General features: G+C 39.9%; 5 protein-coding genes across 7 annotated transcripts in view; 3 read left to right on the forward strand and 2 right to left on the reverse strand.

Moving 5' to 3' along the window:
• anp32b (acidic (leucine-rich) nuclear phosphoprotein 32 family, member B) overlaps positions 1 to 684 on the reverse strand; it is a 7,156-nt gene extending 6,472 nt beyond the window's left edge. Inside the window, exon 1 of one of the 2 annotated variants that reach the window (XM_058639622.1) lies at positions 203 to 684. In XM_058639622.1, the coding sequence (XP_058495605.1) occupies positions 203 to 256 (54 nt within the window). In that variant the 5' untranslated portion in view covers positions 257 to 684. The remainder of the gene's footprint in view (positions 1 to 202) is intronic. The other variant, XM_058639621.1, reaches the window with a different exon arrangement.
• A 1,913-nt stretch (positions 685 to 2,597) lies between these two features.
• Positions 2,598 to 4,630, forward strand: hemgn (hemogen). 2 transcript variants are annotated; one of them, XM_058640904.1, is made up of 4 exons: positions 2,598 to 2,779; positions 3,009 to 3,087; positions 3,463 to 4,103; positions 4,212 to 4,630. In XM_058640904.1, the coding sequence occupies exons 1-4, from the start codon at positions 2,686 to 2,688 to the stop codon at positions 4,322 to 4,324; spliced, it is 927 nt and encodes a 308-aa protein (XP_058496887.1). In that variant the 5' UTR covers positions 2,598 to 2,685; the 3' UTR covers positions 4,325 to 4,630. The 2 variants fall into 2 exon arrangements, with proteins under 2 accessions (XP_058496887.1, XP_058496886.1); XM_058640903.1 differs by having other exon boundaries at positions 2,599 to 2,779; positions 3,009 to 3,099.
• Positions 4,631 to 5,293: 663 nt separating this feature from the next.
• On the forward strand, positions 5,294 to 9,094 carry trmo (tRNA methyltransferase O). The gene is made up of 6 exons (XM_058640621.1): positions 5,294 to 5,689; positions 6,682 to 6,845; positions 7,123 to 7,297; positions 7,801 to 7,958; positions 8,093 to 8,611; positions 8,727 to 9,094. Exons 1-6 carry the CDS (start codon positions 5,601 to 5,603, stop codon positions 8,960 to 8,962), a joined length of 1,341 nt encoding a protein of 446 aa, XP_058496604.1. The 5' UTR covers positions 5,294 to 5,600; the 3' UTR covers positions 8,963 to 9,094.
• A 2,032-nt stretch (positions 9,095 to 11,126) lies between these two features.
• Positions 11,127 to 22,306, forward strand: spag5 (sperm associated antigen 5). Its single transcript, XM_058641568.1, has 25 exons — positions 11,127 to 11,249; positions 12,245 to 12,301; positions 12,399 to 12,512; positions 12,731 to 14,772; positions 14,883 to 15,069; positions 15,187 to 15,303; positions 15,502 to 15,594; positions 15,735 to 15,869; positions 16,159 to 16,278; positions 16,367 to 16,459; positions 16,614 to 16,748; positions 16,852 to 16,945; positions 17,053 to 17,200; positions 17,320 to 17,370; positions 17,661 to 17,835; positions 18,368 to 18,501; positions 18,659 to 18,827; positions 19,335 to 19,482; positions 19,906 to 20,143; positions 20,277 to 20,409; positions 20,514 to 20,594; positions 20,695 to 20,844; positions 21,345 to 21,419; positions 21,566 to 21,646; positions 21,735 to 22,306. The coding sequence occupies exons 2-25, from the start codon at positions 12,263 to 12,265 to the stop codon at positions 21,804 to 21,806; spliced, it is 4,824 nt and encodes a 1,607-aa protein (XP_058497551.1). The 5' UTR covers positions 11,127 to 11,249; positions 12,245 to 12,262; the 3' UTR covers positions 21,807 to 22,306.
• Positions 22,307 to 23,123: 817 nt separating this feature from the next.
• foxe1 (forkhead box E1) lies at positions 23,124 to 24,994 on the reverse strand. Its single transcript, XM_058640888.1, has one exon. It carries the CDS (start codon positions 24,978 to 24,980, stop codon positions 23,883 to 23,885), a length of 1,098 nt encoding a protein of 365 aa, XP_058496871.1. The 5' UTR covers positions 24,981 to 24,994; the 3' UTR covers positions 23,124 to 23,882.
• Between the last annotated feature and the right edge of the window lie 523 nt (positions 24,995 to 25,517).

Below are 25,517 nucleotides of genomic sequence, written 5' to 3' on the forward strand. Positions count from 1 at the left end.
CCCATTCCACACATAATGTGCGGGATTCAGCGTGTTGTGCGAGTGTTTCCCGGCCGATGATGAAGGAGAAACACAATCTAAAGCCCATGTGGTCACCATTACGTTAGCCACACAGGTCACTCGCAAAGCAGAAAAAGTAGCAAGCTAGCTAGCAAGAGGCTAGCCTGAAAACTAAGGGCTGGTTTTAAAAAGCACGACTCACATCAGACGGTGTCCTGTTTCTGAGCTCCAAGTGGATCCTCTTGTTCATGTCCATCTCGCCCTGTGAAAGTTCAACTTTTCTCTCCTGGGTTTTCACGGGGTCTTCAGTCCAAAGGCAGAGATGCCCTAATGGAGGGAGAATATAGGACTGTATAATGAACTGAGCCAAACGCTAAGTTAGTCGGAGAGAGGAGACAACCATGGAGGGAAACGGGACTGAAACAAAATATATGCTCAACAGCGCCATCAGCGTCCAGAAACGCCCATCGCCTTCACAGAGCCATTGCAGTCACCTAACATGACGACGCTGCCCCGAAACAGTGCTGTGGTGCAATTTCTTTCCGTAAAGAAACTACTGTACTATGTTAAGTGGAGACAAGAGGCTTTTGTCCGCAAACGGAGGATGAATGCACCACACATATGCACATTCACGCAAAAACCAACGAGATATTGAAGAGAGCGAGTCGATCACAGAGTCGATCACAGAGTCAACTCCAGCTGGCTCTTCACTGTAATAATTCAATCAACTTTCATAGCTTAGAAAAACGCCCTCCTTTGATATATGTACACACACACACACACACACACACACACATATATATATATATATATATATATATATATATATATATATATATATATATATATATATATATATATATATATATATATATATATATAAGGGCATTTAGTTTATTTTCTCATATTCCGCGGATGCGCTTGATAAACATTCATCACTCCTGTTTTGAATCTTCCTCAAACCTGTTGCCTCCCGAAACAAAATATCCTTTGTTTTATTATGGTCTAAAGATTGTAATAACTGTGAGAATGTACTTCAATAAACACCATGATGCACGGTCTATGTTGTACTCTGTTGATTCATAAGCGAATACGACTTGTGGTGTTTTCCCCCCCCTCGCCTCTCGCCTCCACCATTTGGATCCATTGCTCAGGGGTATATTTGGTTTGCAGTAAAGAGATCATTGTGAATGCATGTGGTAGGGTTGGGTACCCCTCAACCCCCAACCCCCCCTTTACTTCCTGAGACACCAGATCCCTCAAGGAGAAGTTGACTGAGTATGGGCTGTTTTGCTCAGTTTTGGTCAAAACAACTATGAACCAGCAAGTTGTACATGTCAAACTATGCATATGCTGCACGTTAGTAATGTAGTAGAGATATAGCAGAACATAGATTTTAAATAAATAAATAAATGATAAAATACATGCAATAATAGTGTAGATCTGCTATAATCGCTGTCAATGGCACAATATCCAAGTACCCCATGTTTGGCCTTGTGTGTGCTCTACAACTGTATACTGTACTATATATTTGACTTTATGTGCAAACTGTTATAAATACTAGACTCTAGTAGTTCAGCGAAATCACCAGAAGATGGCGCTGCTATCTCTACTTTCAATGTGCACCAGCAGGGGTGTGTGTGTGTGTGCGTGTGTGTGTGTGTGAGAAAGTTGTCGTTTGCAAAGATGTGCACACGGTGTTCCGCAGCTTATGTTTTTCAGCAAGTCTAAACATCCTGAGGTAGCTGCTGACGGTCTGAGGTGTTCATTATCTCAGTGTTGTTGTTTTTTATGCACGTTACATTTTCTTTACAGTAAGAGTTAAAACCATACATTAGAAAATGACTTATGTATGATCTGATCTCCCTTTATGAGTTCATGTTATTCTGTGTCGATTGAAAGACATTATTTCAGCACAGAAGCAAGTGAATTTATAATAACAGGGGACACTCGGTGGTGGGAGGCAGCAATAAGCAGCTGAGTGTTATTTACTCTGCTGGACAGCTTCGCTCACTGAGTGGCTCAAATACACACATCACAGCTCAATGTGCTGTGAGAAGATTGAGCGCACACCCCAACTGAGCAGCTCTCCATCTGTGAGATAAGATGGGTATGCCCTGACTACAGCTGAAGACAGGATTTCTTTCTTGGTATTCAGCCATCAAATGGCTTCATACAGAGCACTTTACCTAAAGTCATTTTATGGTCTATTCTTTACTAGAAAGACAGTATCTTCAGTATCTTGATAGTTATTGTTGCAGAGCATTTATGCAGAAAGCAACACACAGGGCTCTGTTTAAATGAACCTCCCAATCATTTCTTCTGTCAGTCTAAAAATTAAATAATTGATTGACTCAGTCAAAGTAAATAGACATTTTATTAATCATACTTAATTTGCCTGCAACACAGGGACGTGCATTTTATGTTACTTTAGCATTTTACACACATTTTATTTGATTTTTTTCACTGTCATGCACTGCCCAACACAACTTGCTCCACTCTTCTTCTTTTTTTTTTTCTTCCTCTGTTGTGCCAACTCCTCCAGCTTTACAAATATGATAAGGCCAAAGCTGCAACCACTCTCCCCACACGGTGGTAATGGTTAACCAGATAATTCATTTAGGGGTGGGAATAGAAAACAGTCAGAAGTTTTTCTGACTTCTTTTCTGTGCTTGTGTGACTTCAATGAGCTGTTCATTCATAGTTGGACTAAGAATGGAGGACACATTGCAACAAGAGAAACAAGAGCTGGATTTTCCAAATCCAAATGAGGACCAAGGTAACATTTTCATTGTCTGCTCTTTTTTTTGTGAAATGAAACAGCAGAAATCTGACTGATCCAGCCAGTCATTCAACTCAGACATAGAAATATGAAATATTTACATTTACAGTGTGTCACAACAACAGAAATGTTATTATTTTTTAATGCATATACCAACCATGTTTCTGAGTGTATTAAATGCTGCATTTGTTGACATGTTTCCTTTGCCTGGGGTTTTGTTTGAAAGGTGGGATCCGCTGCCGATTACGAGACCGGGATCTTCTTAGGAAGAGAAAGGCTGAAGCAGAACAGAAGGAAACTAACCAGTGGGTTTTTGGGTAAATTTATGGAAAAAAAAACTCATTTGTATCTTTTTTACTCCAACTAAAAACTTACAGCTCTGTGCTAATACTGAAATTATATTCAAATGGAACAGAAAACAGAAACAGATGTTTCATTAATGATTAATTAAAGCTGATGAGCTAAATTGTTATTATAACCTTTGCAGAACAGTGAATAAACAGAAACGTAGCTGTTTATCACTCCTCTGGTTGATTTTGAATATGGAGCAAGAGGAAACCAAAGGTTGCTCTGGTGTTTCTGTTAACGCCCCAGAGCCAGGTCAAGGACTCTGTACTATTAGCTTAGCAGAAGTACGTCCACAGTTTTTGGCCTTGATTACAACTGTTGTGCTCTTTCAGGGTGGCGAGCCAGAGAAAAAGATCAAGGGGGGATGAGAAGAGTGGCACAAAAATGAGAGGGAGGCCCAGGAAGACTGAGCCCACAGTGATGATGCCTATCATTCAGGGAGAGTCAGCACTTGCTCATGAATCTCCTGCAGTAGTGGTGGTGCCTGAACCTGTGGGGGTCATCTCAGAACAAACACCAGCATCTCTAACCCCCTTACTTGCTGCTGAAAGTGGTGACAAACTGGAATTGCAGCCACAATCTGCTATTAATGCCCCAGCTTCTACACCTCTGTTTGGATCTGTCCAAAGCTCTGTCCCTGCTCCTTTTCTGACTCCTCCAGCACCACTTAACCAGACTCCAGCTCTTGTTTCCCTCTCAGCTCCTGCTCCTGCTCCAGCTCCTGCTCCTGCTCTTGATGTTCTTGATGCAGCTGCATTTCCTGTCCAAAATCCAGCTCCAAATGTTGCTCCAGTCCCAGTTCTGTCCCAAGCCTCTGCACCAGCTGCTGCTGCTGCTGCTGCTTCTCCCCAAGTAGAGACCCTCTTCACAGAGTCACAAGGCAGGGATGCATTTGACCAGGTCCTGATTGAGGATTTGAGACCGGATGAGGAAGAAGACCTCATTCCACTGCAAGACAAATCAGCCGATGAAGGTATAACTGGTGTGGAAGCACAACAACACATGCGCTCATTTGAAACCTTGAATCATTTCTAACAAACAAACTTTCTTTCTGTACATTTCTGTCTGTTTTGTTTTTTAGATCTGACTGAGATTCCATTGCTCAACGTACCTGAACAAAACAAAATGTTCTCAATTCCAACTTTGTCCACTCAGCCTCCACCACAAGAACATTTCCCAAGGAATTCAGTCTAATCCGTGAAAACATAACATAACATTTTCTAATGCCACCTCAGCGCTGTATCTGAGTATTAAGTAGGTTTGTATGCAGCCTGTTGGTTGTTGAGAATATACAGTACATGCTAAATGTATGCATTGCTTTGTTTAAAAATGTATGTATTCCGTTTGCTTATTTATTCTTTGTTTGTGCTTCAATGCGAAGTTCACAAGTTGCATTTTGTACTTTTAAAGTTAAATAGTCACTGTTAATGATGTGGTTTTAATCGTGGATCAATTTGAATTTGAACAAATTTCAACAAATAAAATACACTGCTTACATAATCTTACTATGGTCACTATTATGTGTAAATGTAACACATATGTGACCAATTTGACTCTTGATACATGTAAACACATTTTTCTGTTCTCTAAAGTCAAATAAGATATATAGTAGTATAGATATATAGTGTATATATATATAATATATATATTGCCTTGAATAAATTCATTAAAATAAAAGCCCTATCAGTATACTCCAAATTGCTCATCATGCAGCCGAGTGACACATTTTACTTTAACAATAATTTTATATTTTTCATTTATTATCCAAATCCATAAAGTTAAATCTATCAGATAAGTGCACATCATTTCCTTTTTAAACATTTTTCAGCCTCTAACCCCTAAAATGAGGGGACCAGAGACCCAGTCGAACAAAACATGTTTGTGACTTGTTCAGTGTTATAAATAAAGCTCTATTCAAAAACAGGAGATCAAATCACTCTTTGCTGCCCCCTGCTGATGGCCAACAACGACTGAACAGTTCATATTTTGCCACATGTATTTTTGTTATATAGCACACACGCGTTAAAATAACACTGGAAATACAGAATGTGACAAAGATGAAATGAACAACATGACACCGCAGAGGCTTTCACACTCACAATCTTTTCACCTGAAACACCTTTGGTTGGCCAACTATATATCCTCACTTCCGCTTTGGGAGACGCTCACGTGTGTCGTTACACAGCGGTGTGCCCGGAGCCGCGCGTACAAACTTGATTTGTTAACGTTGTGTGTTTGTTAGGGTCAAGATTGTGTGTTTGTGAGGATCAAGATTGTGTGTTTGTTAGGATCAAGATTGTGTGTTTGTGAGGATCGAGATTGTGTGTTTGTTAGGATCAAGATTGTGTGTTTGTGAGGATCGAGATTGTGTGTTTGTGAGGATCAAGATTGTGTGTTTGTTAGGATCAAGATTGTGTGTTTGTGAGGATCGAGATTGTGTGTTTGTTAGGATCACTCTTTACTCACAAACATGAGTCCTGTGTGTGACTGTTGTAGTGAGAGCTTCACTGAACTAAAAGAGCAGGTTTCTGTAATGAGGAAAGAAATCAAGAACCTGAGGTACGTTAATAATAATAATAATGATAATAATAATAATAATGATAATAATAATAATAATAATAATAATAATAACAATAATAATAATAACTCTGCCGGTGTGTACAGACTAAGCAGATTTAACAGCTAGATTCCAGGTCGCTGAATTAATACATGTTATTGAGTTGTTCATTATTTCCTTATTGTAATATGCTCTTATTACCTTGTTTTTTAATTAGAATATCTTCCATGATTCTATGTGAAGTGTAACCCCACATTTCTGCTCTCATACGCGGTATCAGTTTGATTATTTAATCCTGTTTCCCTCGTGATAAAGTTTCTTTATTTTATGACCTGTCGATTTTATTACGTCGATGTCATGAAGCAGTTTGTAATATACACTCTGATAAGTAACCTCGACACAAAGTTTACTACTATCACAAATACTAAACACTACATCACAATATCCAAAATGTGTTTACATGCTTAAAGGGCCAGTGTGTAACATTTACAAGGGTTTACAGAGGGAAATTGATTACACTACACTTAAGTGTGTGTATAATCACTTGTGTTTCACAGCTTTATCCTAATGGACAAACTGCAGTTCATTGTAGTCCTCAGTCCCACCATCAGATATCACTAATTCCTACACACTGAACCTTTAAGGAACAATTAGTGAGATGTTACACCAAATATCACTGTTATTTGATTAAATGAAAACATGAAATTCATTGAAATAAGTGCAAAACAATGTGCTGAAGGGGCTCTTTATTTGATTTTTTTCCTGATTGAATAATAAATTAGATTGAAGATCATGTAATGCTTAATGAGTTCACACTTCTTTCTTACTCCCTTTAGACACAGAACAATAAAGTTAAATCTTCTTATTCACCTGTGATTTTCCAACTGTTTATTTGGCCATTCTTGTCTTTTATTTATATTTTTATGATTTGTTCAAACAAAAATGCATTCATTCATTATTATAAAGTGATTTTCTTTTCTGTCTTCTCCCAAAGGCACATGTTGGACAGTGCAGTTCGAGCCAATCGTAAACACATGGTATCCATTCAGTCTGCTGTGTCAAAGATTGGACCTGGCGAAGGAAAGAAAAACCAGACACCACCTTCACTGTTACCATCATCATCATCATCATCATCATCACAGTCAGCCTTAGAACACGGTGATTACAACTGTTTTCTGAATTTTGGACAAAAAATGGTCAATACAACTACAGCAAACAAAACGGACAACTTTGCAATTACAGTTGCAAAGTATTGACCCAGAAATGTAAAATAAAAATGCCCGTCAAAAGAAACAGCCCCGAACCAAAAATAGTTTCCAAACATTCTGGAGAAAAATCAGGAAAATCTTAACATTTGTGAAGTTGTGCAAAAAACCCAGACATTTGCATTTGTGTTATTTCTCTGTCACTGATGTTGTCCTCTGTTTCTTTCCAGGAAACATCCAGACGGTCCCGATCGGTTACATCACTTCCTGTTTCTCAGTGAAAAATGGGACGCCCAGGCAGCCCACCATTTGTGGACCCTCACGAGGAGAACTGCGCATCCAGCAGAGCGTCTTCACTAACCCACAGCATGCTCTGGTGGGACTGGAGCAATACTCGTATGTTTGGTAAGTATTTTCCTGCCAACACAATACTGACTCAAAAGGGAGAATATTAGAATAGTCACCATACAAAGCTAGTACTTTTTATTTCATCATTACATTTCAGAGTTGCATATATTGGGTTCGTCCTAGAAGCATTTGTAAAACCTGGGAACTGACTTTTTAAAATAGTTTAGATATGCTGAGTTGAACTAGCCGTGTTTCTAAGCTGAATTTTAAGTTTTCGATTGTGTAAGTAGCATAAACAAAATGGCTGTTTGCATTAGACGTATATACAGTTTTATTCTAATGTCTTTGTTTCTCATCCCGACTCTCCTAGCTTGACTGAATTTTCCTTGTCTCTTATCTAATGGTGGCATATGAAGCGCATTGAAACTGATATTGTTTTAAAGGCATTGCAGATCAGCTTTACATTTTAAAGGGAATATTTTTTGACTGGATATACCATGCAATATTCTACTTTGCAAAAGTTTTTTTTAATCCACTCTTCATGTCACATGTGTTCACAGGATCATCTTTGTCTTTCACAAAAATGGACACCTGAGCTCCAAAGCTAAAGTGAAGCCTCCGAGACTGAACGGGCAGAAAGTTGGTGTGTACTCCACACGCAGTCCACATCGACCCAATGCTTTGGGTTTGACTCTGGCTAAACTTGATAGAATTGTAGGTGAGTAACAGCTTTTTGTGCATCAGTAAATAAAACTTGATTTTTCACATACAGTTCATAATAAGTTAAGCCACAGAAACAACACAATGACTTTGCTTAATAGTAACACATGCATCCATTCTTCAATTCTCTAGGTGACACGGTACATCTGTTAGACATCGACATGATTGAAGGAACCCCAGTACTTGACATCAAACCCTACATCCCTGAGTATGACTCTCCTCAGACCAGGACTCGTGTGGACATGGAGACATATGACCTAAAAACACACCAACCTACTGAAACTACAATGGACGAGTCAAAGCTCTCAAACATCCATCATTTTGACAACATTGAGATTCAGTTCTTAAAAGACAAATCTGCAGGTGAGATTCCTTCAGTTGATTCACCCGGAGTCAGTGACCTGCACACTGTTCTGGAGGAGGTCATGACTTATGTGTCCCACCGTGACCTTTGCCAAAATGAGGACCAAGTTTCCGGCTCTTCATTAAGCAAACCCTCAGAGACAGCAGTGGACCGCCCCTGCTATGGAGAGGATGCCTACAGTAGCATTGCTGCCTGGATCAGGGAGCCTCCTGTTTCCAGTCTGGAGGTACGCTTCACTCCTCATGCTGAGAGGGAGCTAGCAGAATTCCTTCCTGCACATATATCAGGTAAGACTGTTTGCTGGACTGTTTAATTCCCTCCACAAGAGGGGGCTGTTGTGGCACTGGTAAATATGAAAGCAGTCATTCATCACTGAAAAAAAACAACTCATATGCCACACAGGACCCTTTGAAAGTGTGAGACCCAGGTTCAAGTTTCTGCGCAGTCCAGAAGAGGCTGCTGCTGCCATCAGAGGGGTTCTGTCAGCAGACCCACGCTCTGTGTACAGGAGGACACGCTGCAGGGACAGACTCTTCTTTTTCACCCTGGACACAGCTGACATCACCTGCTGGTTTGGACAGGACTTTGCTGAGGTCCTGCAGGTCCGACCTGTCGAGAGCCAGATTGCCTCCATATAAGAAATCACGTCACAGGATTCACAAGTCTGTAAATTCTCCTCCACCTCAACATTTCCAGGTTATTTTACAACAGATATGTATTTCAGTTGTTCAGATTCTGTATAGGTTGATCAAATAAAAGAAAACATTACTGTGTGTAAATTGTGTATTATTTATATATTATTTTCCTTTTAATAATTTCTGCCCGTTGTGACAAATGAAAGAGTGAAATCTTCTCTTTTTTTTCTTTGCATGACGGTAAATCACTTTCCAGCTTTAGTTATATTCATGTAGTTTTGACAAGTCAAGATAAGGCGGAGTCAAAAGGACGAAGGCAATATAACATATTTATTCATTGTATAAATTGTCACCAAACCAGTTTTAAATGTAATCTCATGTGCATGTCTCCATTTGATATTAGTACTGTCATTCGAGGAAAATGTTTTATTGTCCAAAAGAGTTTGGATTCTTATCTGTTGCAGAAACCAAATTCATATATTATATAACATCTAAACATACACCATGACATCTTTAATAATCATCAACAATAATATGTTACTCTGATCATCTGGGCTTACATGAAGAGACAGAAGACATGGATTCAATTCTTTCTTTTTTTTTGTATTAAACTTAATTATGAAATCAAAATTTTAGCACCTGTTTTACAGCGTAACAGTTTGTGCACTATAATTGGGACAGTAACCAAACCTCTTATATAATTATTAATAAAGAACAATATATTAGCCAGTACAATGTGTAGTGTCCCCCTTAAACTTCCCATTACCGCACAAAACTCACCACCATCCTTCCCTCTAGGACACGTGTCAAACTGCTGGCCCAGGGGCCACATGTGGCCCTCCAATCGATTACATGCGGCCCGCCCACCACTGTGCGAGGTGATGGAATAGAGACAGAATATAAGACTAAATGTAATATTTTTATAATAGTAATAAGACATTGGGTTGTAATCATTGCTTTATTAAATGTATTACACTCAACATGAAATGACATATATTTAAGCTGTTTTAATCACAATTATCCTCCTCATTATTTGCTAAATTTTCAATTTAATTCTCTGTTTTTGTGCATCATAAATATGTTTTTATTGTGAATCATTTTATATCAAAACAAGCACTTTTACTTTGCAATTCTATCTAATATCATAATGAATATCTTATATTGCCCACCAGCTATAAATAGTTGTTTTTTCCTCTGTCGGCTCTGCTTGACCAGACTAGATGCTCATTGGCCCCCAGGTCATTTGAGTTTGACACCCCTGCTCTAGGACCTCCAACTACACACATGCTGTTGGAAGTGGAAAAGCATACAATTATGCGCGTGTGGAAAAGTACCATGTCTGTTTGTTGGCAAGGGTGATTCAGCAGAGGTGTTTTATTTTCCATATGCCATATGATTCCATATGAGGAGACAGAAGAGACGCCGCTGATCCTATTTCCACCGGCTCTACTCGCTTCACCTCACCATGGCACAAAAGTGGTGGATGGAAGAAGAGGAGCAGCTGATGAGAGCGACAACTTTTATTTTAGTGTGTCATTTATTTTGTTTACACTTTATTTTGTTGTTTACATTGAGTTTTCTATCTTCCTAAAAATATTGTTTAATAAAATATGCACTAATGTTACCAAGGACAGTTCAGGAGTCTGCTGCAGGGTTATACTTGAAACTAAAAGTGTGTCTATATTAATATATTTTTAGTTTAGTATAGTTTTGCATGGAAGCTCATTGTAGCCTGCTCAAATAAAAAGGTGTTGCATGATTAACAATTGAAAAGAGCTTTATTTACACTAAGACCCATTTTATACAGAGATCCAAAGCAGTGAGCCAGTCTTTTGAACGGCTCTTTTGCCGTATTTCCACCGGCTCTACTCGCCTCGCCACGGCACGGTTTAAGTTGCGTTATACCGGCGCGCTTCCCTTACCGACAGACACTCTTCCCGGCATGATGGTAAGTTTGCCGATGTGCCAATAAAACATCAGTTGTTCTCAACACTTAATATTGTAAATCAGAACGTTGACAATAAGCAATAATAAATGCATCAAAACAGCTCATATGTCCCTGAGTAGCAAGGGGGATGTACAGAAATGACGTCACGCAAAGACATCAATGTCCTGAGGGGGGCGCTGGTACTACATGAACCCTGCGCGTCACAACAGACGAAGAAGACTGGACCAATAGCAGAGCTGACATTTGTGTTTTGAATGAGACGCGGTTGACGCTCGTCTCAACGGAGCAGTTTTGGTGTCGCCGTCCGCTTTTACAGCACTGCTTATATATCAACGTTTCAAGGTAATGTGCTTTTATTTAACGGTCTAAGTAAAGTGTACCGCGGTTATAGCCACGTGCTCACATATTAGTTGTGTGCCGGAGAAGAGTTAGGAGTCGTAAGTTAGCTAACTTGCTGTGTCAACATCCTTAGCACAGCGTGTTGTGGTTAGTTATACGTGTGTTTGCTTATTTATTTACCCTCATGAATTGCCCCAAATATGCTCCTGGGCTACTGCTTATAAAGACAATGACCTTGTGTGATCCGTGCGTGTATTAACATCACTAGGAGAATTCATTTTATCGGTAAAAAAATCCTCAAACAAATTCAACAAATGATTTACACCCTGCTCAATCTTATAGGAATACTATTATGAATTGACCTACAACAAAAATGACAACCAAATAACATAATACTCATTTCCACCAAAAACAAAAGAAATCCACGTCACAATAATGAACGATATCTACTAAAATTTGGCTTCAAGGTAAATATTGTTGTTGTTTTTTTGTAAAAGCTATATTGAAAAAACAGAACGTCTTTGTTTCATGCTCTCATACTCGGTTGTTCTGGAAACTTTATAATAATAATAATAATAATTTGCTTATTTTAGACAAATCTTTCATCCACAAGGGAACATCTATAAAGACCCCACCCATATTTACATGCTTCTATAATGAGATCCAACTTTGTATAAAGTCCCTAAAAGTATGCATTACTAAAAGAAGGATCTCACAGTCTTCCTTTCCTTTTTTTCCACCTAATTACTGTCTATCTTAACTACAACATTACAGGCAACGTGCACCATGTAATGCAGTATATTTATAGGACCACTTTATCAGGTCTAAAGTAGTTTTCAAAGTTTACACCATTGTTGTTAAATATCTGTCATTATTCAGCTAATCAGTGAAAATATGGCCTCAGTATTTTAATTCCCTGCATGAAAGGAGAGGAGTGTCGTACACATAAATCACAGAGAAAGTTGGAATTGATTGTGAATTTTGTTGTTTTCTTGCAGTCGCACAGATACAGAGTAATGTCCTCCAGGAAGTCAAGTTCCCCAGAGGAAGGCTTGGTAAGACATTATACACATTAATCATGCACATAATACAGCTTTAAACTATCACTGAGCAAGTGGATTACAACTAATTAAAACATTTTGTTGATAATAGCCTTCCAGTAAACATGGAGAGCGTACTCCTCTGCGAAGTCTGGAGAATGAAATGCTGCACCTGCCAACTTCTTCTAGGCTGAAATCAGGTGCTGATGCTGCCAAGATGGCAAAGGTGGGTTTATTCTAGCCATGACAATAATCACTGCAACATTACTTTCTTCAAAAGCACTAAAATACGTTTAATTAATAACAATATGATACTTGTGCAAACACAGTGAGATGTAACGCATAAATGTTTTAAATTTCACTCACCATTTATCATTTTTACTCAAGAGCAATAATTTTGGAAACATTCAGAGTTTTTATTGTTTTCCATTTCTTTTCATACAGGACGACGTTCCTCTCCATGATCCAGTATCTCACTTAGACTTTTCTCCATCCATCAAAATGATGCAGATGTACAATCCCACAATTGCTAAGACTGTTTGTGGACTTGTAGACATAACATTTAAATCCTTTGTATGCCCTGGTGGGGAGGTTGAAATGTCAGATTCTTCAGTGTCTGCGGAACAGAGCATTGTTTTGCCTCAGGATCAGGCTACATGTAACACTGGATCAGAAGATACAGTCATATCTGACAGTATGATTGTGCAGTCATGTGCTGATCACACAGATCATCCCTATTACAATTCAGAGACAACGAATGCTACATTGCATGAAACTGAAGAAGCACGCCTCGGTGAATTTCCCAACACTACACTGGCCTCTGGGAGACAGGATGAAGAATGTGCCACACAGAAATCTGAAGTTTTTGACAATGACAACTATGCAGATGAAGATATTGCCCAAAAACATGACACCGTTCCTCTGCCACAGGCACAGGACATTCAATTTTTACAAGACAACAGTGTAAATTCAACATATTCCTCTCACTATGGTCAACTGTGTGAACCAGAGCATGCTGATCATCCCAGCTGTAGCAGTGTGAGTGTTCCTCACATCACCACTTTCTCCGAGGCTCCAAATATTTTTGAGAAGTGTGCTGATGGTCTGAGTGATGTAACCTTCAAATCATTTAGCTGCTCTGGGGGAGAGGTAGACATTTCAGAACGCACCAACATTATGAATGACACAGTTCCTGTACCAGACATCACCATGACAAGCAGCGAGCCATACAGTTACAGCATGAATCAAAGCATTTTAGCCAATGACTACGACGTGCAAAATGGTAACCGGCATGTGGATCATCCATACTGTTATCATGAAAGTTCTTCATTGACCTCAGGTGACAAAGAGGAATCGTTGCCGTGTATCATTAGTGTTGTGGATGAGGTTAAAACAGGGGATGGGGATGAAAAATCCAGTTGCTCCCCATTGCCTGAGAAAATACACCCTCAATCTGCATGTGTTACACAGGAACTGTTCCTGTGTGAGGAACAAATCCATGAAGCACCAAACTGTCATGTGGAGAATGATGAAGTTGTTTTAGATTGTCAGTCACCAGCTATCAACACATCATCAAAGCCTTTGGATAATGAGTCTGTCACCTGTCAAGAGCAAGAAACAGTAAAACACTCAATATGTTCAGAAAATGTGGCTTCAGCAGAGAATCTGGCACCTGTGGAAGTGCAGCAGCTTCTGGAACATGTGTCTCAAGTGCAGTCGAGCAGTGCACCGCCTGAATCCAGTGAAGCAAAGGACAGTGCTCTTGGTTCATCGGGAAATGAACCTGTACTTGGTAATTCTGCAGAAAAACCTCACCACCCTACAGAGAATCCTGCTGATATTTTGAAAGCTCTGTCGGAGTTTTCTTCAGTAGCATCAGCTTTGCAGTTTAGAATCCTCAGTCCTGTTGTTAGGAGATCCTCAAAGTCTGTATTCAAGGCTCTTGACGATCATGCGGTGGATAATTATTTGGCTTTCGACTCTGCCCTTGATGGTGAAAAGAGCTTGGTGTCTCCTGTCCTCGCTGATCCCTCCGGGTTATGGGTAGAGCACTTGGAGAGCCCCATGCCACGTCCCCTGTTCAACTCTACAGTGCTGTGTCACAAGCCTCATTCAGGCCCAGGCACTGAACCGGAGAAGGGTGTGGGTGAGAAGCCTTATGTTGTCCCACCGTCAGAGGGAGAAAAGCCAGCTGTCCCATTGATTCTAGATGGGCCACTTCAGCAGCAACTCCGGCAGATGGCAGAGTTCCTTCTCTTGGCAACTGGAAAAATGGTTCCTGGTGGTGTTTCTGTATCTGCACCACCTCCTGCTGCCACTATGGCACCACCACCAAGAGCTCCTTGTGCAGAATCCCACAGTGTCTGTGTGGGTACCAGTGCTGTGAAACTGGTGGACCACAGCATCAATACATCTGGCCAGTTTGAGCTCAAGAGAGATTTTTCTGTGGCTGATTCCTGTGCTCAGACTGACCCTCTCCTGTGGAAGTAAGTGTTAGCTGTGAATTAATTATTTAATGAACCTTAGGTTGCAAGTGATATGTAATGATGAACTGTCTTTCTCTGCTTATTCAGTCTTTCTGCTGATGTGCTTTCAGTGTACCTCCGGGGAGCCTAGAGTGCCTGCCTAGATCAGAGCTGGAACAGAGGTTAAGGTCGAGCATGATCATGGTGGAGGCCCTGGTGCAGCAGTTGGCTGCATCCCCAACACATGGATCTACAGGCCCTGCACCTTCAGAGCTCAGGGAGAAATTAGTGCAGACTGACCACACTGAGCTCAGTCAGGTAAGGACAACTGCACAACTTCATAACTGTATGAGATGATGTTTTCTGTCTATGCTAAATATAATCCTGATTTTTTTTTTTAAATTATTACTGTTTTTAATTTTCTATTAAACACAGACCACAGGGTATCGAGACCTTTATATGGAGGCTCTGAGCAGGATTAGTGAGTTGGAGCTCGACGGAGGTTCTCTACAGAAACTCATTCAGTGTATGCAAGACATGAGAATCACTATGGTAAGACTCAAACATTGATAAAACACATGCGCTTGTTTGCAGGAATAGATAAAATGTCACTGCAGGTCAGTGTATGTAAGGACCTCTTACATCAGTACATAGCTCTACAAACTGTTTTTGATCATTTGCATGTGTAGAAGATGTTTGTAAAAACCTATGCTTTGTCATTTGTGACAGTGAGTGTATTTGATCCCACAGACTTCTTTGAGTAGCAACACAGACACTGCGTTCACTAACATGATAGAAATGGAAGAGCTTGTCAGAGAGGACCATCAAAGCCTGGTTTCACACGTATGTAAATATGGACTGGATGTCATATTTCTCAAATTGCATAAATAGTTGTTATTCATTCAGATGTCGCGTATAAACTGTGGGTTAGGTGCATGTTTTTGTTCTTGCTTCGAGCTGATATTTATTTCTTCTCTATTAAGTATGGTCAGATGAAGTCTCTATTTGAGAAAACGAGGACGACACAAACACAAATGATGCAGAAGGTCAAAGAAGCTCTTCACCAAAGAGATGACATGAGGAAACAGATGGAGGAATCCTTCCAAGCCAAGGAGGCGGTAATCACAGCAACTCATCTGTTTAATGTTATGTGGCCCTGCTCTGGGTTGCAGCACTAAATATTCTTTTACTGAGAATAGTTCAAATAAAAAATTACAGGCCTCTTAAAAGTTGCTGTTTTATGTAGCCAGAGTGGTAGTTGTTGCTCACGAGGACTTGACTATTGCATTATAATATGTAAATCTACGTAGTGTGCACTATGCATAAGTTAATTTTGTCATGATGAGTGTCACATATGCTTTTTGCAGCTTTTCTTCCCTCGGTCAACAAATGTGTTTGGTTTTTCAGGCCTTCCGCACGATGGAACAGCTGAGGACACATTGTGCCACAGAAAAGTCAGAGTTAGAGAGGAGTGTTGGGTCTCAGCAGGAACTACTTGCTGCCCTCAAACAGACTTTTCCAGAACAGGCAAGAACAAATGCACAATTGTAATTTATTCAGTATAACATTCTCTAGAGCACATCTCATTTCATTTAATTTTTTTCTCTTGATGCAGGTTGCATTAAACCAGGCCTACACTGAAATGCTGAACTCTGCTTCTGATCAGTTGTCTGAAACCATGGTGGAGCAGTCCAGTTTGATCAAAGAGGTAGGTTCAGTTTATCTTTTTTAATAAGTCAATAAATGAACTATTTTGTCTTTCTTAACATAATGTCTCCTCACAACATAACAGAGTCTTCACATCACTTGCTTTGTTCTGCAGTGTTTGAATGTGATGGTTTCATGTTGTCATCTTTTCACAGCTCGGCACAGTCAGAGCCCTCCTGCAGAAAACTGCTCCCATGCTCCTGAAGCTGAACGACAAGGCTGTAGCTGCTTTGCGCGAGAGAGACGAGCACATTTCTGCAAAAGACCAAGCTGTCAATGAGAGAGAACAGGTAAGATTCTGTGACTCTTATCTCACTCGTCTTTTGAGAATGGTGATGGGAGCATATTCTAAAGATTACACATTACTAATATTTGATTGTATTCAAATAACAGTTCAAAGAAGAGCTGGACCAAACTTATCTGAATCTACAAACTGCCAGAGAACAGATTGGCGATTTAAATCTGCAGATGACAATTTTGTCCTCAGGTGAAAACTGAAATAAGTATATTCACTTTTGTCATTTTAAACGGTTGCATAAAATAACATTTATTGGAACGTTGTTGACGATCGAATGTCTTCTCATTAAACTTTAGAGATGAATGTTCTGCATGAGAAGTTAACAGAGAGAGACCAAGAGCGGGGTCAGCTGGAGAGGAAGGCGACAGAATTGTCTGCCACAGTTTCCTCAACGCTGGCTTCCTACACTTTCTTGGAGCAGGCACTCGCAGCTGAAACAACAAAGTATGATCTGCACAACACATTTATTGGACGAAAAGCACTAAAGACGAAAGGAGTCAAAAAAAAAAAATATATAGCAGTCGAATGCTAAAATAGTTTTTTTTTGGTTTATTATCTTCCAGATTGCAGCAGTCATGGAAAGACATCCAGCAAGCCAGGGACAGAGGAAATGAGTAAGTGTGGCTCACGTCAAGATAGGAATTTATGATAGTTTGACCTGAGATATTTAACAAAATGACAGTGACAGTGTTTCAGTATAAAATGTTCAAAGACGTGTCATCTTTTTTACATCATTAAAAAGTGCTTTTATATAAGATGCCCTTGGTTTTCTGTATGCATTAAGAAGGAAAGGTAATTTTCTTTTATATTTATGACAGGAGGTTGGGACAATAAGCAGCCTCCCTGCCATTCATCGACCTAATGCCACTGCTTCTGTTTTCTGTTTTTAATTGCCTGTGCTCAGGTTGGAGGCATCACTGGAGCAGTCAGAGCAACAGGTTTCTGAGTTGAGTCAGGCTTTGTCTCACAGTGAGGAGCAGCTCAGTCAGCTGCAGACCCTCTCACAGTCTCAGAAAATGCAGATCCAGCAGCTCCAGGACCTTTGCACACAACTCAGCGACGTACGGGAAATGAGCGAGGTTAGCTTTTTTACAACAAAACTTAAAATCTGTTCCCTGATACTTCCTAGATTCTCAGCCTGGAAAGTTTCTATGCTATAGATCCTTTTACTTGTAACATTGCTCTTCACGTTGTTGCCGTCCTCAGTCTGCAATAACTTTTGCATGGTCATATGGATAAAATAACATTTTATTTTTTAGTCTTTAAACCATTCATGCTAATTTAATGCTACTTTCATTGCATTGCAGAGAAATGTTTCATTAGTGTTGTAGTTCCTATGATCCATAGATTAGCACCATGATATGTGGATAACAGTCACTAACTTCTGTTTCCTGATGTTTGGCATGTGAATAAATTGATTTCATTTCACAATGATTCCCGGTCAAACTTAACAAAGAGCTTAACTTTAATTATGCTCTGAAAAAGTTTGAAAATGAACTTTATGAAAAAAGTAATAGACTAGCACCTGACTGATGTTTCATTGTGTGTGTGTGTGTGTGTGTGTGTGTGTGTGTGTGTGTGTGTGTGTGTGTGTGTGTGTGTGTGTGTCAGTTCTTACAGATGGAGAATCAGTTGGCGAGGGAGCAGGTGTCTGAAAGTGAGCGCTTGCTGAGGTCCAACTTGCAAGGACTCAGGGAAAGGAACATCCAGTGTGAGGACCTAAAAGAAGAACTAAGTCAGCTTCAGTGAGTTTAATTTAACAATATGCATGAATTTGATCTCAGCCTCGGTTTATCCATGTGTATCTGCAGGCTGACGTTTTTCATGCAGACTGTTCCAACCATTGTCTGACGATGTTTACTGTTTACTCAGAGATGACTCACTTGTTTGTCTGTGATAAAGGCTTGAGAACAGAAGTCTGCGGGAGCAACTAGAAACCACAAGATCTCAAGCCTGTGCAAAGCAGGTGGAGCTTGGAGAGAAGCTGGCTCAGAGGGACACCGAGATCACTTTGCTGCATCACACACTGCGAGGACTCACCAATGAGCTACAAGCAGCTCTCAATGATGAGGTAACATATGGGGACTGTTACATGGTCTCAACCACAACCAACACAATGAGGATTTTTCTCAGTTTAAATGAACAGAATGTGCAGCTTTCTCGAGAATAAATGAAGGCAAATATCCGCTTGAAACAGTCATTAATATTAATGGTATATTTTGTAGCAATAATTTTGTTGACATTTTAGGTACTCAGGTACTTGTTTACTTAAATAAGAAGTACCTGAGGTTCTCTCAAAGACTTTTTCTCCATGGAAAACTGCAGTCAAGTGCATCTGTGAGACAAAAGGGCTTCTAATTAAAAATAAATCCATTCTGGATACCTTTTCACTCAAGTGGAGGATACACACCGTATGTTTCCTGTGAGAGGACAATGCACATTGTTTTATGAGGTGTCCAAACGTCTTGCTTTAAAAAACTTTATAAGTGCTCATCAATCAGAAATGTTGACATGGTTTGCTGATAAGTCGATTGCTGCATTGTGGAGATTTTGACAAAAGCATACATGTGTTTGATAGAGAGCTGAACAACAGAAGGATAAAGATTCTCAATCAGTCCATCAAATGCAGCGCCGTCACCCCTCCAGCTCGTTTGTGGACAGCATCATGGTCGCATTAACTGCCGAGCAAGAGGAAGAAATGAAAGCAGACACGACTCCTGAACCAGGTACTGTCACACAGCTTTATCTCCTCGTTTGAAGGCTGGCTTCAGAGACTAGACAAAAATGGGTCACTTATGTTGTTTTTCAGAAAAGCAGCATTTTCTTTACCTTTTGATGAACAAGTTCACAGCTTTAAGTGCTGCTGCTCCTGCTGCTGGTCTAAATGAACCAAATGTGCATCATCTAACCTTCATTTACGATGTTTCTAATTTGTACTGGGGATGAGAGCTGAGCTCTATGTTAATATGGTGTGATGAAATAATTCTAATAATTCTAATAATTCTATTCAGTCGACAGCTAATATTGTATATTCTATTTTTAATGAACACTGATGAATGTAACATCTGAAACCTAGTTCAGAATACCTTTTATGACGGTCCACAGTTGTAAATCTAAGTTGTAGTCCTTTGTCTCTCGACTCCCGTCAGACACGCCTGAAGCACAGTCGGAGACGTTGTTCAGTGAGAAGAGTGCCTTCACCCGAATCGCAGCCGTCACTCCTAAAAAGAATGTGAATGCAGCGGAGATTGAACCAGTGGAGGACGATGAGAGCGGTGTGGCAGAGCTGGTGGTCGACGTGAGCAGCACCGTCGCAGAACTCATCAGCACGCTGAAAGTGCTGCAACAGCGCAGGGATGCTCAGCTGGAGGAGCTGCACAACACCATGTAAGTGTTGTAAAATGTGTTTGTGCTGATGAAGTTTAAATGTGGTTTTCATGTAGGAATCAGATTTATTTCTATGTACTATTTATTATTAACACCACATTTTCCTCCCATACTTTGAACTGCATTGTTCCAGCTATGGCCTGCAGGAGGAGCAGCAGACTGTAAAGAGCAAACATGAGGCTGAAGTGTCGGAGCTCAAGCATCAGCTGAACCGACTGAACGTCCTCGCTGAGAGAGGCAATCAGGCCTTACAGCAGCAAGCTCAGGTCAGAAATGGTTCATCATGTCAGGTTTACCTGTGATGCCTAAACAAAGTCCAACATGCATATTTAAGAAAATGTTTCTTCTTCTTTACGTTCTCTTTACACAGGATGAGAAAACGGTGGTAAACTTGTCAGAAGAAATACAAGAAGTCCAGGAAATTCTTAACAAACACAAGTTTGACAATAATGTAAGACAATGTACACATTGTAAATATGAAGTGAATATTTTCTACATCCACTCAGGAATATTTCATTTGCAGCATGTGTATTTTTCTAAATTGTTCACAGGAGTTGCGTAAGGAGGTGACAGACCTTCGCCTCACTCTCCAGCAGTCGAAGGTGGAGTCTCAATTCTTGCGTGAGGAATTGAGAAAAGCTGGTGGTGTGTCGGCTAACCCTACACATTTGATGGAAGAGAAGATCCTGTTATTGAAAGAGGTACATACTCTATCATCCTGTCATGTGTGCGTTCATTTGTTATAGAGCTGCAACTAACAATTATTTTCTTCATTAATCGTTCCATAAAATATCAGAACGCCTTAAAAAATGTTGATCGGTGTTCGTCAAACCTGGAAATGATGATGTTCTCAAATGTCTTATTTTGTCCACAAACCAAAATGATTCACTTAATGATTTATTTGTTATCCAGAGCAAAGAAATGAAGAAAATACTCACATTTAAGAAGTTTAAACAATTGTTTAAACTTGAACTTGTTTTAATCATGAAACAGCTGCAAACCGATTAATCGATTATCAAAACAGTTTTAATTTTGTTATCGATTAATTGTTTCAGCTTTAATTCGTTATATAATAAAACACCTTTATTATCATACAATACAACCATTTTATAATAACTATACATTAAACCTGTGTTACATTTGAAAGTAATCCTTCTAGTTTTCAGCGTGCATGTTTTGTGCCCTTTGTCTTGAACCCCAGGTGGCGAGACTGAAGTTGAGTCTTCAAGAGGTGGAGCAGGCCAAAGTGAAACTCCTCGAGCGAGCAAAGAGACATGTAAGTGCAGAGGAATCACGGTGTCACCTGTTTCTGCATCAGCACCATTTGGTACCATTTGTTATTGTCTTGAGAGAACGTTTGATTGTTTTCACGCCACTGTCTCGTGACGATGTGATCCAGTGTTTTTATGACTTCTCTCGCAGCAAATGATCCATCAGAACAACCAGCAGAAAAGTGAGAATGAACTTCAGATGTTAAACCACATGATCAATAAAGTCAGAGAGGTAAGAGATCATTTTTGAATTTGCTTTTCTGCGGTTGTTGACTGCGGTGAGGACACCTGATGTAATGGATGTTTTCTTCCCCACACAGACTCTGATGTCTTTGCCAGAGATTGTGAAGAATTGTGAACTCCTCCAGCAGCTTGTTGAATACATTGGCTAATGTGTGTTGTTGTTTTCACTTGTATTCATTTTATTTATGTCTTCATGTCTTAAGCTTGTTCTCACTGTAAGTTGTCATGTTTGTCCTAATTAAATTTCTTTTTTTAATCTTTTTTATTTGTTTTAAATTTTGTCTAACTTTTGCTGTTTTTTGTTTGTTTTTGCATTTGAATAACAAAGAAGTCAAATGTTGTACAGTCATGTTAATATTAAAAACAGCACATTTGAATACATCCAAACTGAATAACTACATGTGTTGTGCCACGCTGTAAGGAAAGTTAGGTATGCTCCAGCAAAGTAGTTATTAAAATCATACATTACTAATCATTTAATGAATTTCAGTGAATAATTTGTGATGAGAGAAACACACATTTCAAGCTGATAAATTAACAAAAAAGAAAAATCCTATCACAGTTTGTTACAGCCATGTAAATTAATATTGATACCATGTAAATGTGTTTGACAGAAAATTAATAAAATGTTTTTTATTGTTTCCTTAAACGGAACGTCTTTTGTTTATTTATACTAATAACAATTTAGGAATGTCACCATTGGCATTTTTGTCGGCAGTTTAGATTTCGCTTGTCTAATTTTGTAATAAGTTCAGTCTGAGACAAGATGGAACATAACCCTCAGCCTTATGTTGTTTTTATTCATCTTTTATCATTGAAAAATAAGCAAAGCTACAGTTTAAGAAGTAAATTCTTGTAATAATATAATAAATGTCCTTTAAATTTTGTTTATAATTTGACAATTGCTGAAATTGTCATTTAATGCACAGTAATGTTAAGTGGGTCTAAGGAAAAGGGTAAAAAAAGGATCGTAGAACATCGAGACTTATCTGTGAACAAAGCTTATTTTCTGATGGAAAATAAATAGTGTGTATATATATATATATATATATATTGATATTGATGTCAATCATCCGATGGACAGAATGGTGCGAGAGCTTGTTCTATTACAGTCCCATTGACAGATTGTTCCTAAGAGCCGTGTCTCTGTCTGGGCTTGATAATCAACGGCGGTCACGGTTACTGCGAATGCTGAGGCTCCAGACAACACTTGAAACCTGCTGAACTGAGAAAGTGAAGAAAGCAGCGCAAACACAAACTGAACATGTTCTCTCCTGGTAGCACTGTGTCTGGATGTGAATTGAAGTTTAAAATATAACATTTACAAATATGTATGTAATATTTCAACTGATTTAATCTGGCTATGAATGACGTTTGTCTCTTGGGGGATAAAAATGATGGAAAGATATTTTGGTACACAAACGTAATCAATAATTAAAAAGAAGTTATTCTTTGTTTTTATATTAGTTTTATTTCCAAAAAGAAGGTAACCTGATATGCATTTTCATTTAGCAACATATACATGAAAAATAAAATAGAAAATAAAGCTGATGTTCTTCATACAAGCCACTAAAATGCAAAGCCTATGATCGGAGAACAATAATTTAGAATAACATTTGGGTAACGTGAATATTAAACATGTACATTCAAGTCACGACAAAAAAGCTCACAACCACACATACAAAAACCTGCCGAGTTTTACATTCTAGAATGCTGTGAAGAAACCTTGACACTTGATACCAACATTAAAGCTTGAAGTAAAAGTAAATGAAAGAAAACACTCCAAGCACAAAACCTGTCAAAGTTTCCTGGAGTGTTCATACACTCAAGTCCTGATTTGGATGTCACATCATCATTGCTTCCTTGGGCCATAGCCTACATCACTAGGTTATTATTATTATTATTATTATTATTATTTGTTTTTAAAAATCAAAATCAGTCTCTTATACTTTTTATGTTATGCTTCTCACAGAAGAACAACCAAAAACTTGACTTTCTTGGCAGAGGTAATTACCCTCCGTACTGAAATAAATTCACTGGAGCATTACTAGTATTAATCACAGTTGTGTTAGGAAAGTTGTGTGTATTCACTCTGCTTTGTGTAGTCATAAACAAAGACAAACATGTGTGTGTGGAGACATTTCTGGCTCACTTCTTGCTGTCTTGAGTCTCTGGTGTTCTTCTCTGGAGGTCAGTAAGATGCTGGGATCTCCAGTCTCAGTTTTTCAGATCGCTGACACAAACCTGTCTATATTCCCCGGGTATGTGGGGTGTCTCAGGTAAGACCCAGGGTTGCCCATGGGACCTGCAGCACTGTTATATGGAGAGATGGAGCCCAGCTGCACTGGGGAGATCCGGTCGTAATGGTCCACGGACTCTGCGGCTCCATGTGCTGAGACATGGAGGCGTCCTGTTGCTGTGTACCCCTGGGTGTGGCCCTGTCCGTATGAGCCCTGGTGGCCATGGTGGTGTGGGTGGACATTCGGCGTGGGGTAAGTGAACCCAGAAAGTGTAGAGGAGCGGGATACCATGGGTCCTCCACATGTTTGGCCCTGGTAAGCTGGGGCCCCCTGGCCGCAGTGAGTGGACCCATTTGGAAGCCCCTCTGGACTGAAGCTCCTGTTGGGTTGCTGCATCACCTCTGGCCCTTGACCTCCCAGCATGCTGGCCGGAGTCGGGTGTCCCATGAGATTATTGATGCTGAACATGCGAGTCTGACTTGGTCCGAACCCAGAAGGTGATGAGGAGGAGTAGTATGAAGAGTGAAGCTGTTGCCCGTAGGCTGGACTGACCGTCATGTTTGGGTACACTGAGGTGGGATATGCAGCTGACCTGGCGATCTGGACAGGAGAAAAAACTGGCGCCTCATGCACATATGTGGCATAGGTGGTCAAGTCGCAGCGCTTAAACCTCTTCCTCCGCCTCAGGAAGCTGCCGCTCTCAAACATGTCCTCAGCGTTTGGATCTAGCGCCCAGTAGTTGCCCTTTCCCGGCCTCCCCGGCTCTCGAGGAATCTTGATAAAACAATCATTGAGAGTCAAGTTATGGCGGATGGAGTTCTGCCATTTCTTTGAATTGTCTCTGTAGAAGGGGAAACGCTCTGTGATGAATTTGTAGATGCCCCCCAGTGTCAGTTTGCGGTCAGGTGAGTTTGCTATGGCCATAGATATGAGTGCGATGTAGCTGTAAGGGGGTTTCCCCCGCTGGAGAGGTCTCTTCCTCCTGCGACCCCTGGGCTGCTCCTCGGTCTGTGGTGCAGAGTTGGAGTCAGACAAAGTGTCTGCTGGAGAGTCTTTCTCCACTTTGACCACTGGCATTGTCATGGAGCGAGTGTGTTCAGTGAAACTGACGTTACTTCCACGCACGAGAAAACAAATTTGAACCCGAACAGTGGGAACAGAAAATCCTTTTAGAAAAAAACTCACTTTCTTTGAGTCCAAATCCAGACGTTGGTCAAAAGCAGTTTTTGTTTTTTTCCCAATTAATCCTGTTTGAATAAAAGCAGTGCTTGTTCAGCGTATTCCCACAGTTGGTTGCCAGGCTAAGTTGACGTGTTCAGGTGTACCAGTGCCATGTGCGCTGTTTAAGGTGTGTGTGAGAATGATTCACACAGCTTTACCTGAGGAGAGTATTACCTCCACACAGCACCTGAGGGACCACACCCCCTCCAGCTACATACCTCAGCTTTATAAGGGCCTATTGTTCATGTTCAAGTCTGCATACTTTGTGTTGACATATTCTTAATGTGGTGGCAATTAATTGTCTCGTGTCAAACGATCAAAATTATCGGCTGTTTAATTTGGTAATTACCATTTCAATTTAACCTTACAGTAACCGGTTTCACCATAACTGCCCCTTTA

The sequence above is a fragment of the Solea solea genome, chromosome 10 (genome assembly GCF_958295425.1).
Source record: "Solea solea chromosome 10, fSolSol10.1, whole genome shotgun sequence".
Classification (NCBI taxonomy): Eukaryota; Metazoa; Chordata; class Actinopteri; order Pleuronectiformes; family Soleidae; genus Solea; species Solea solea.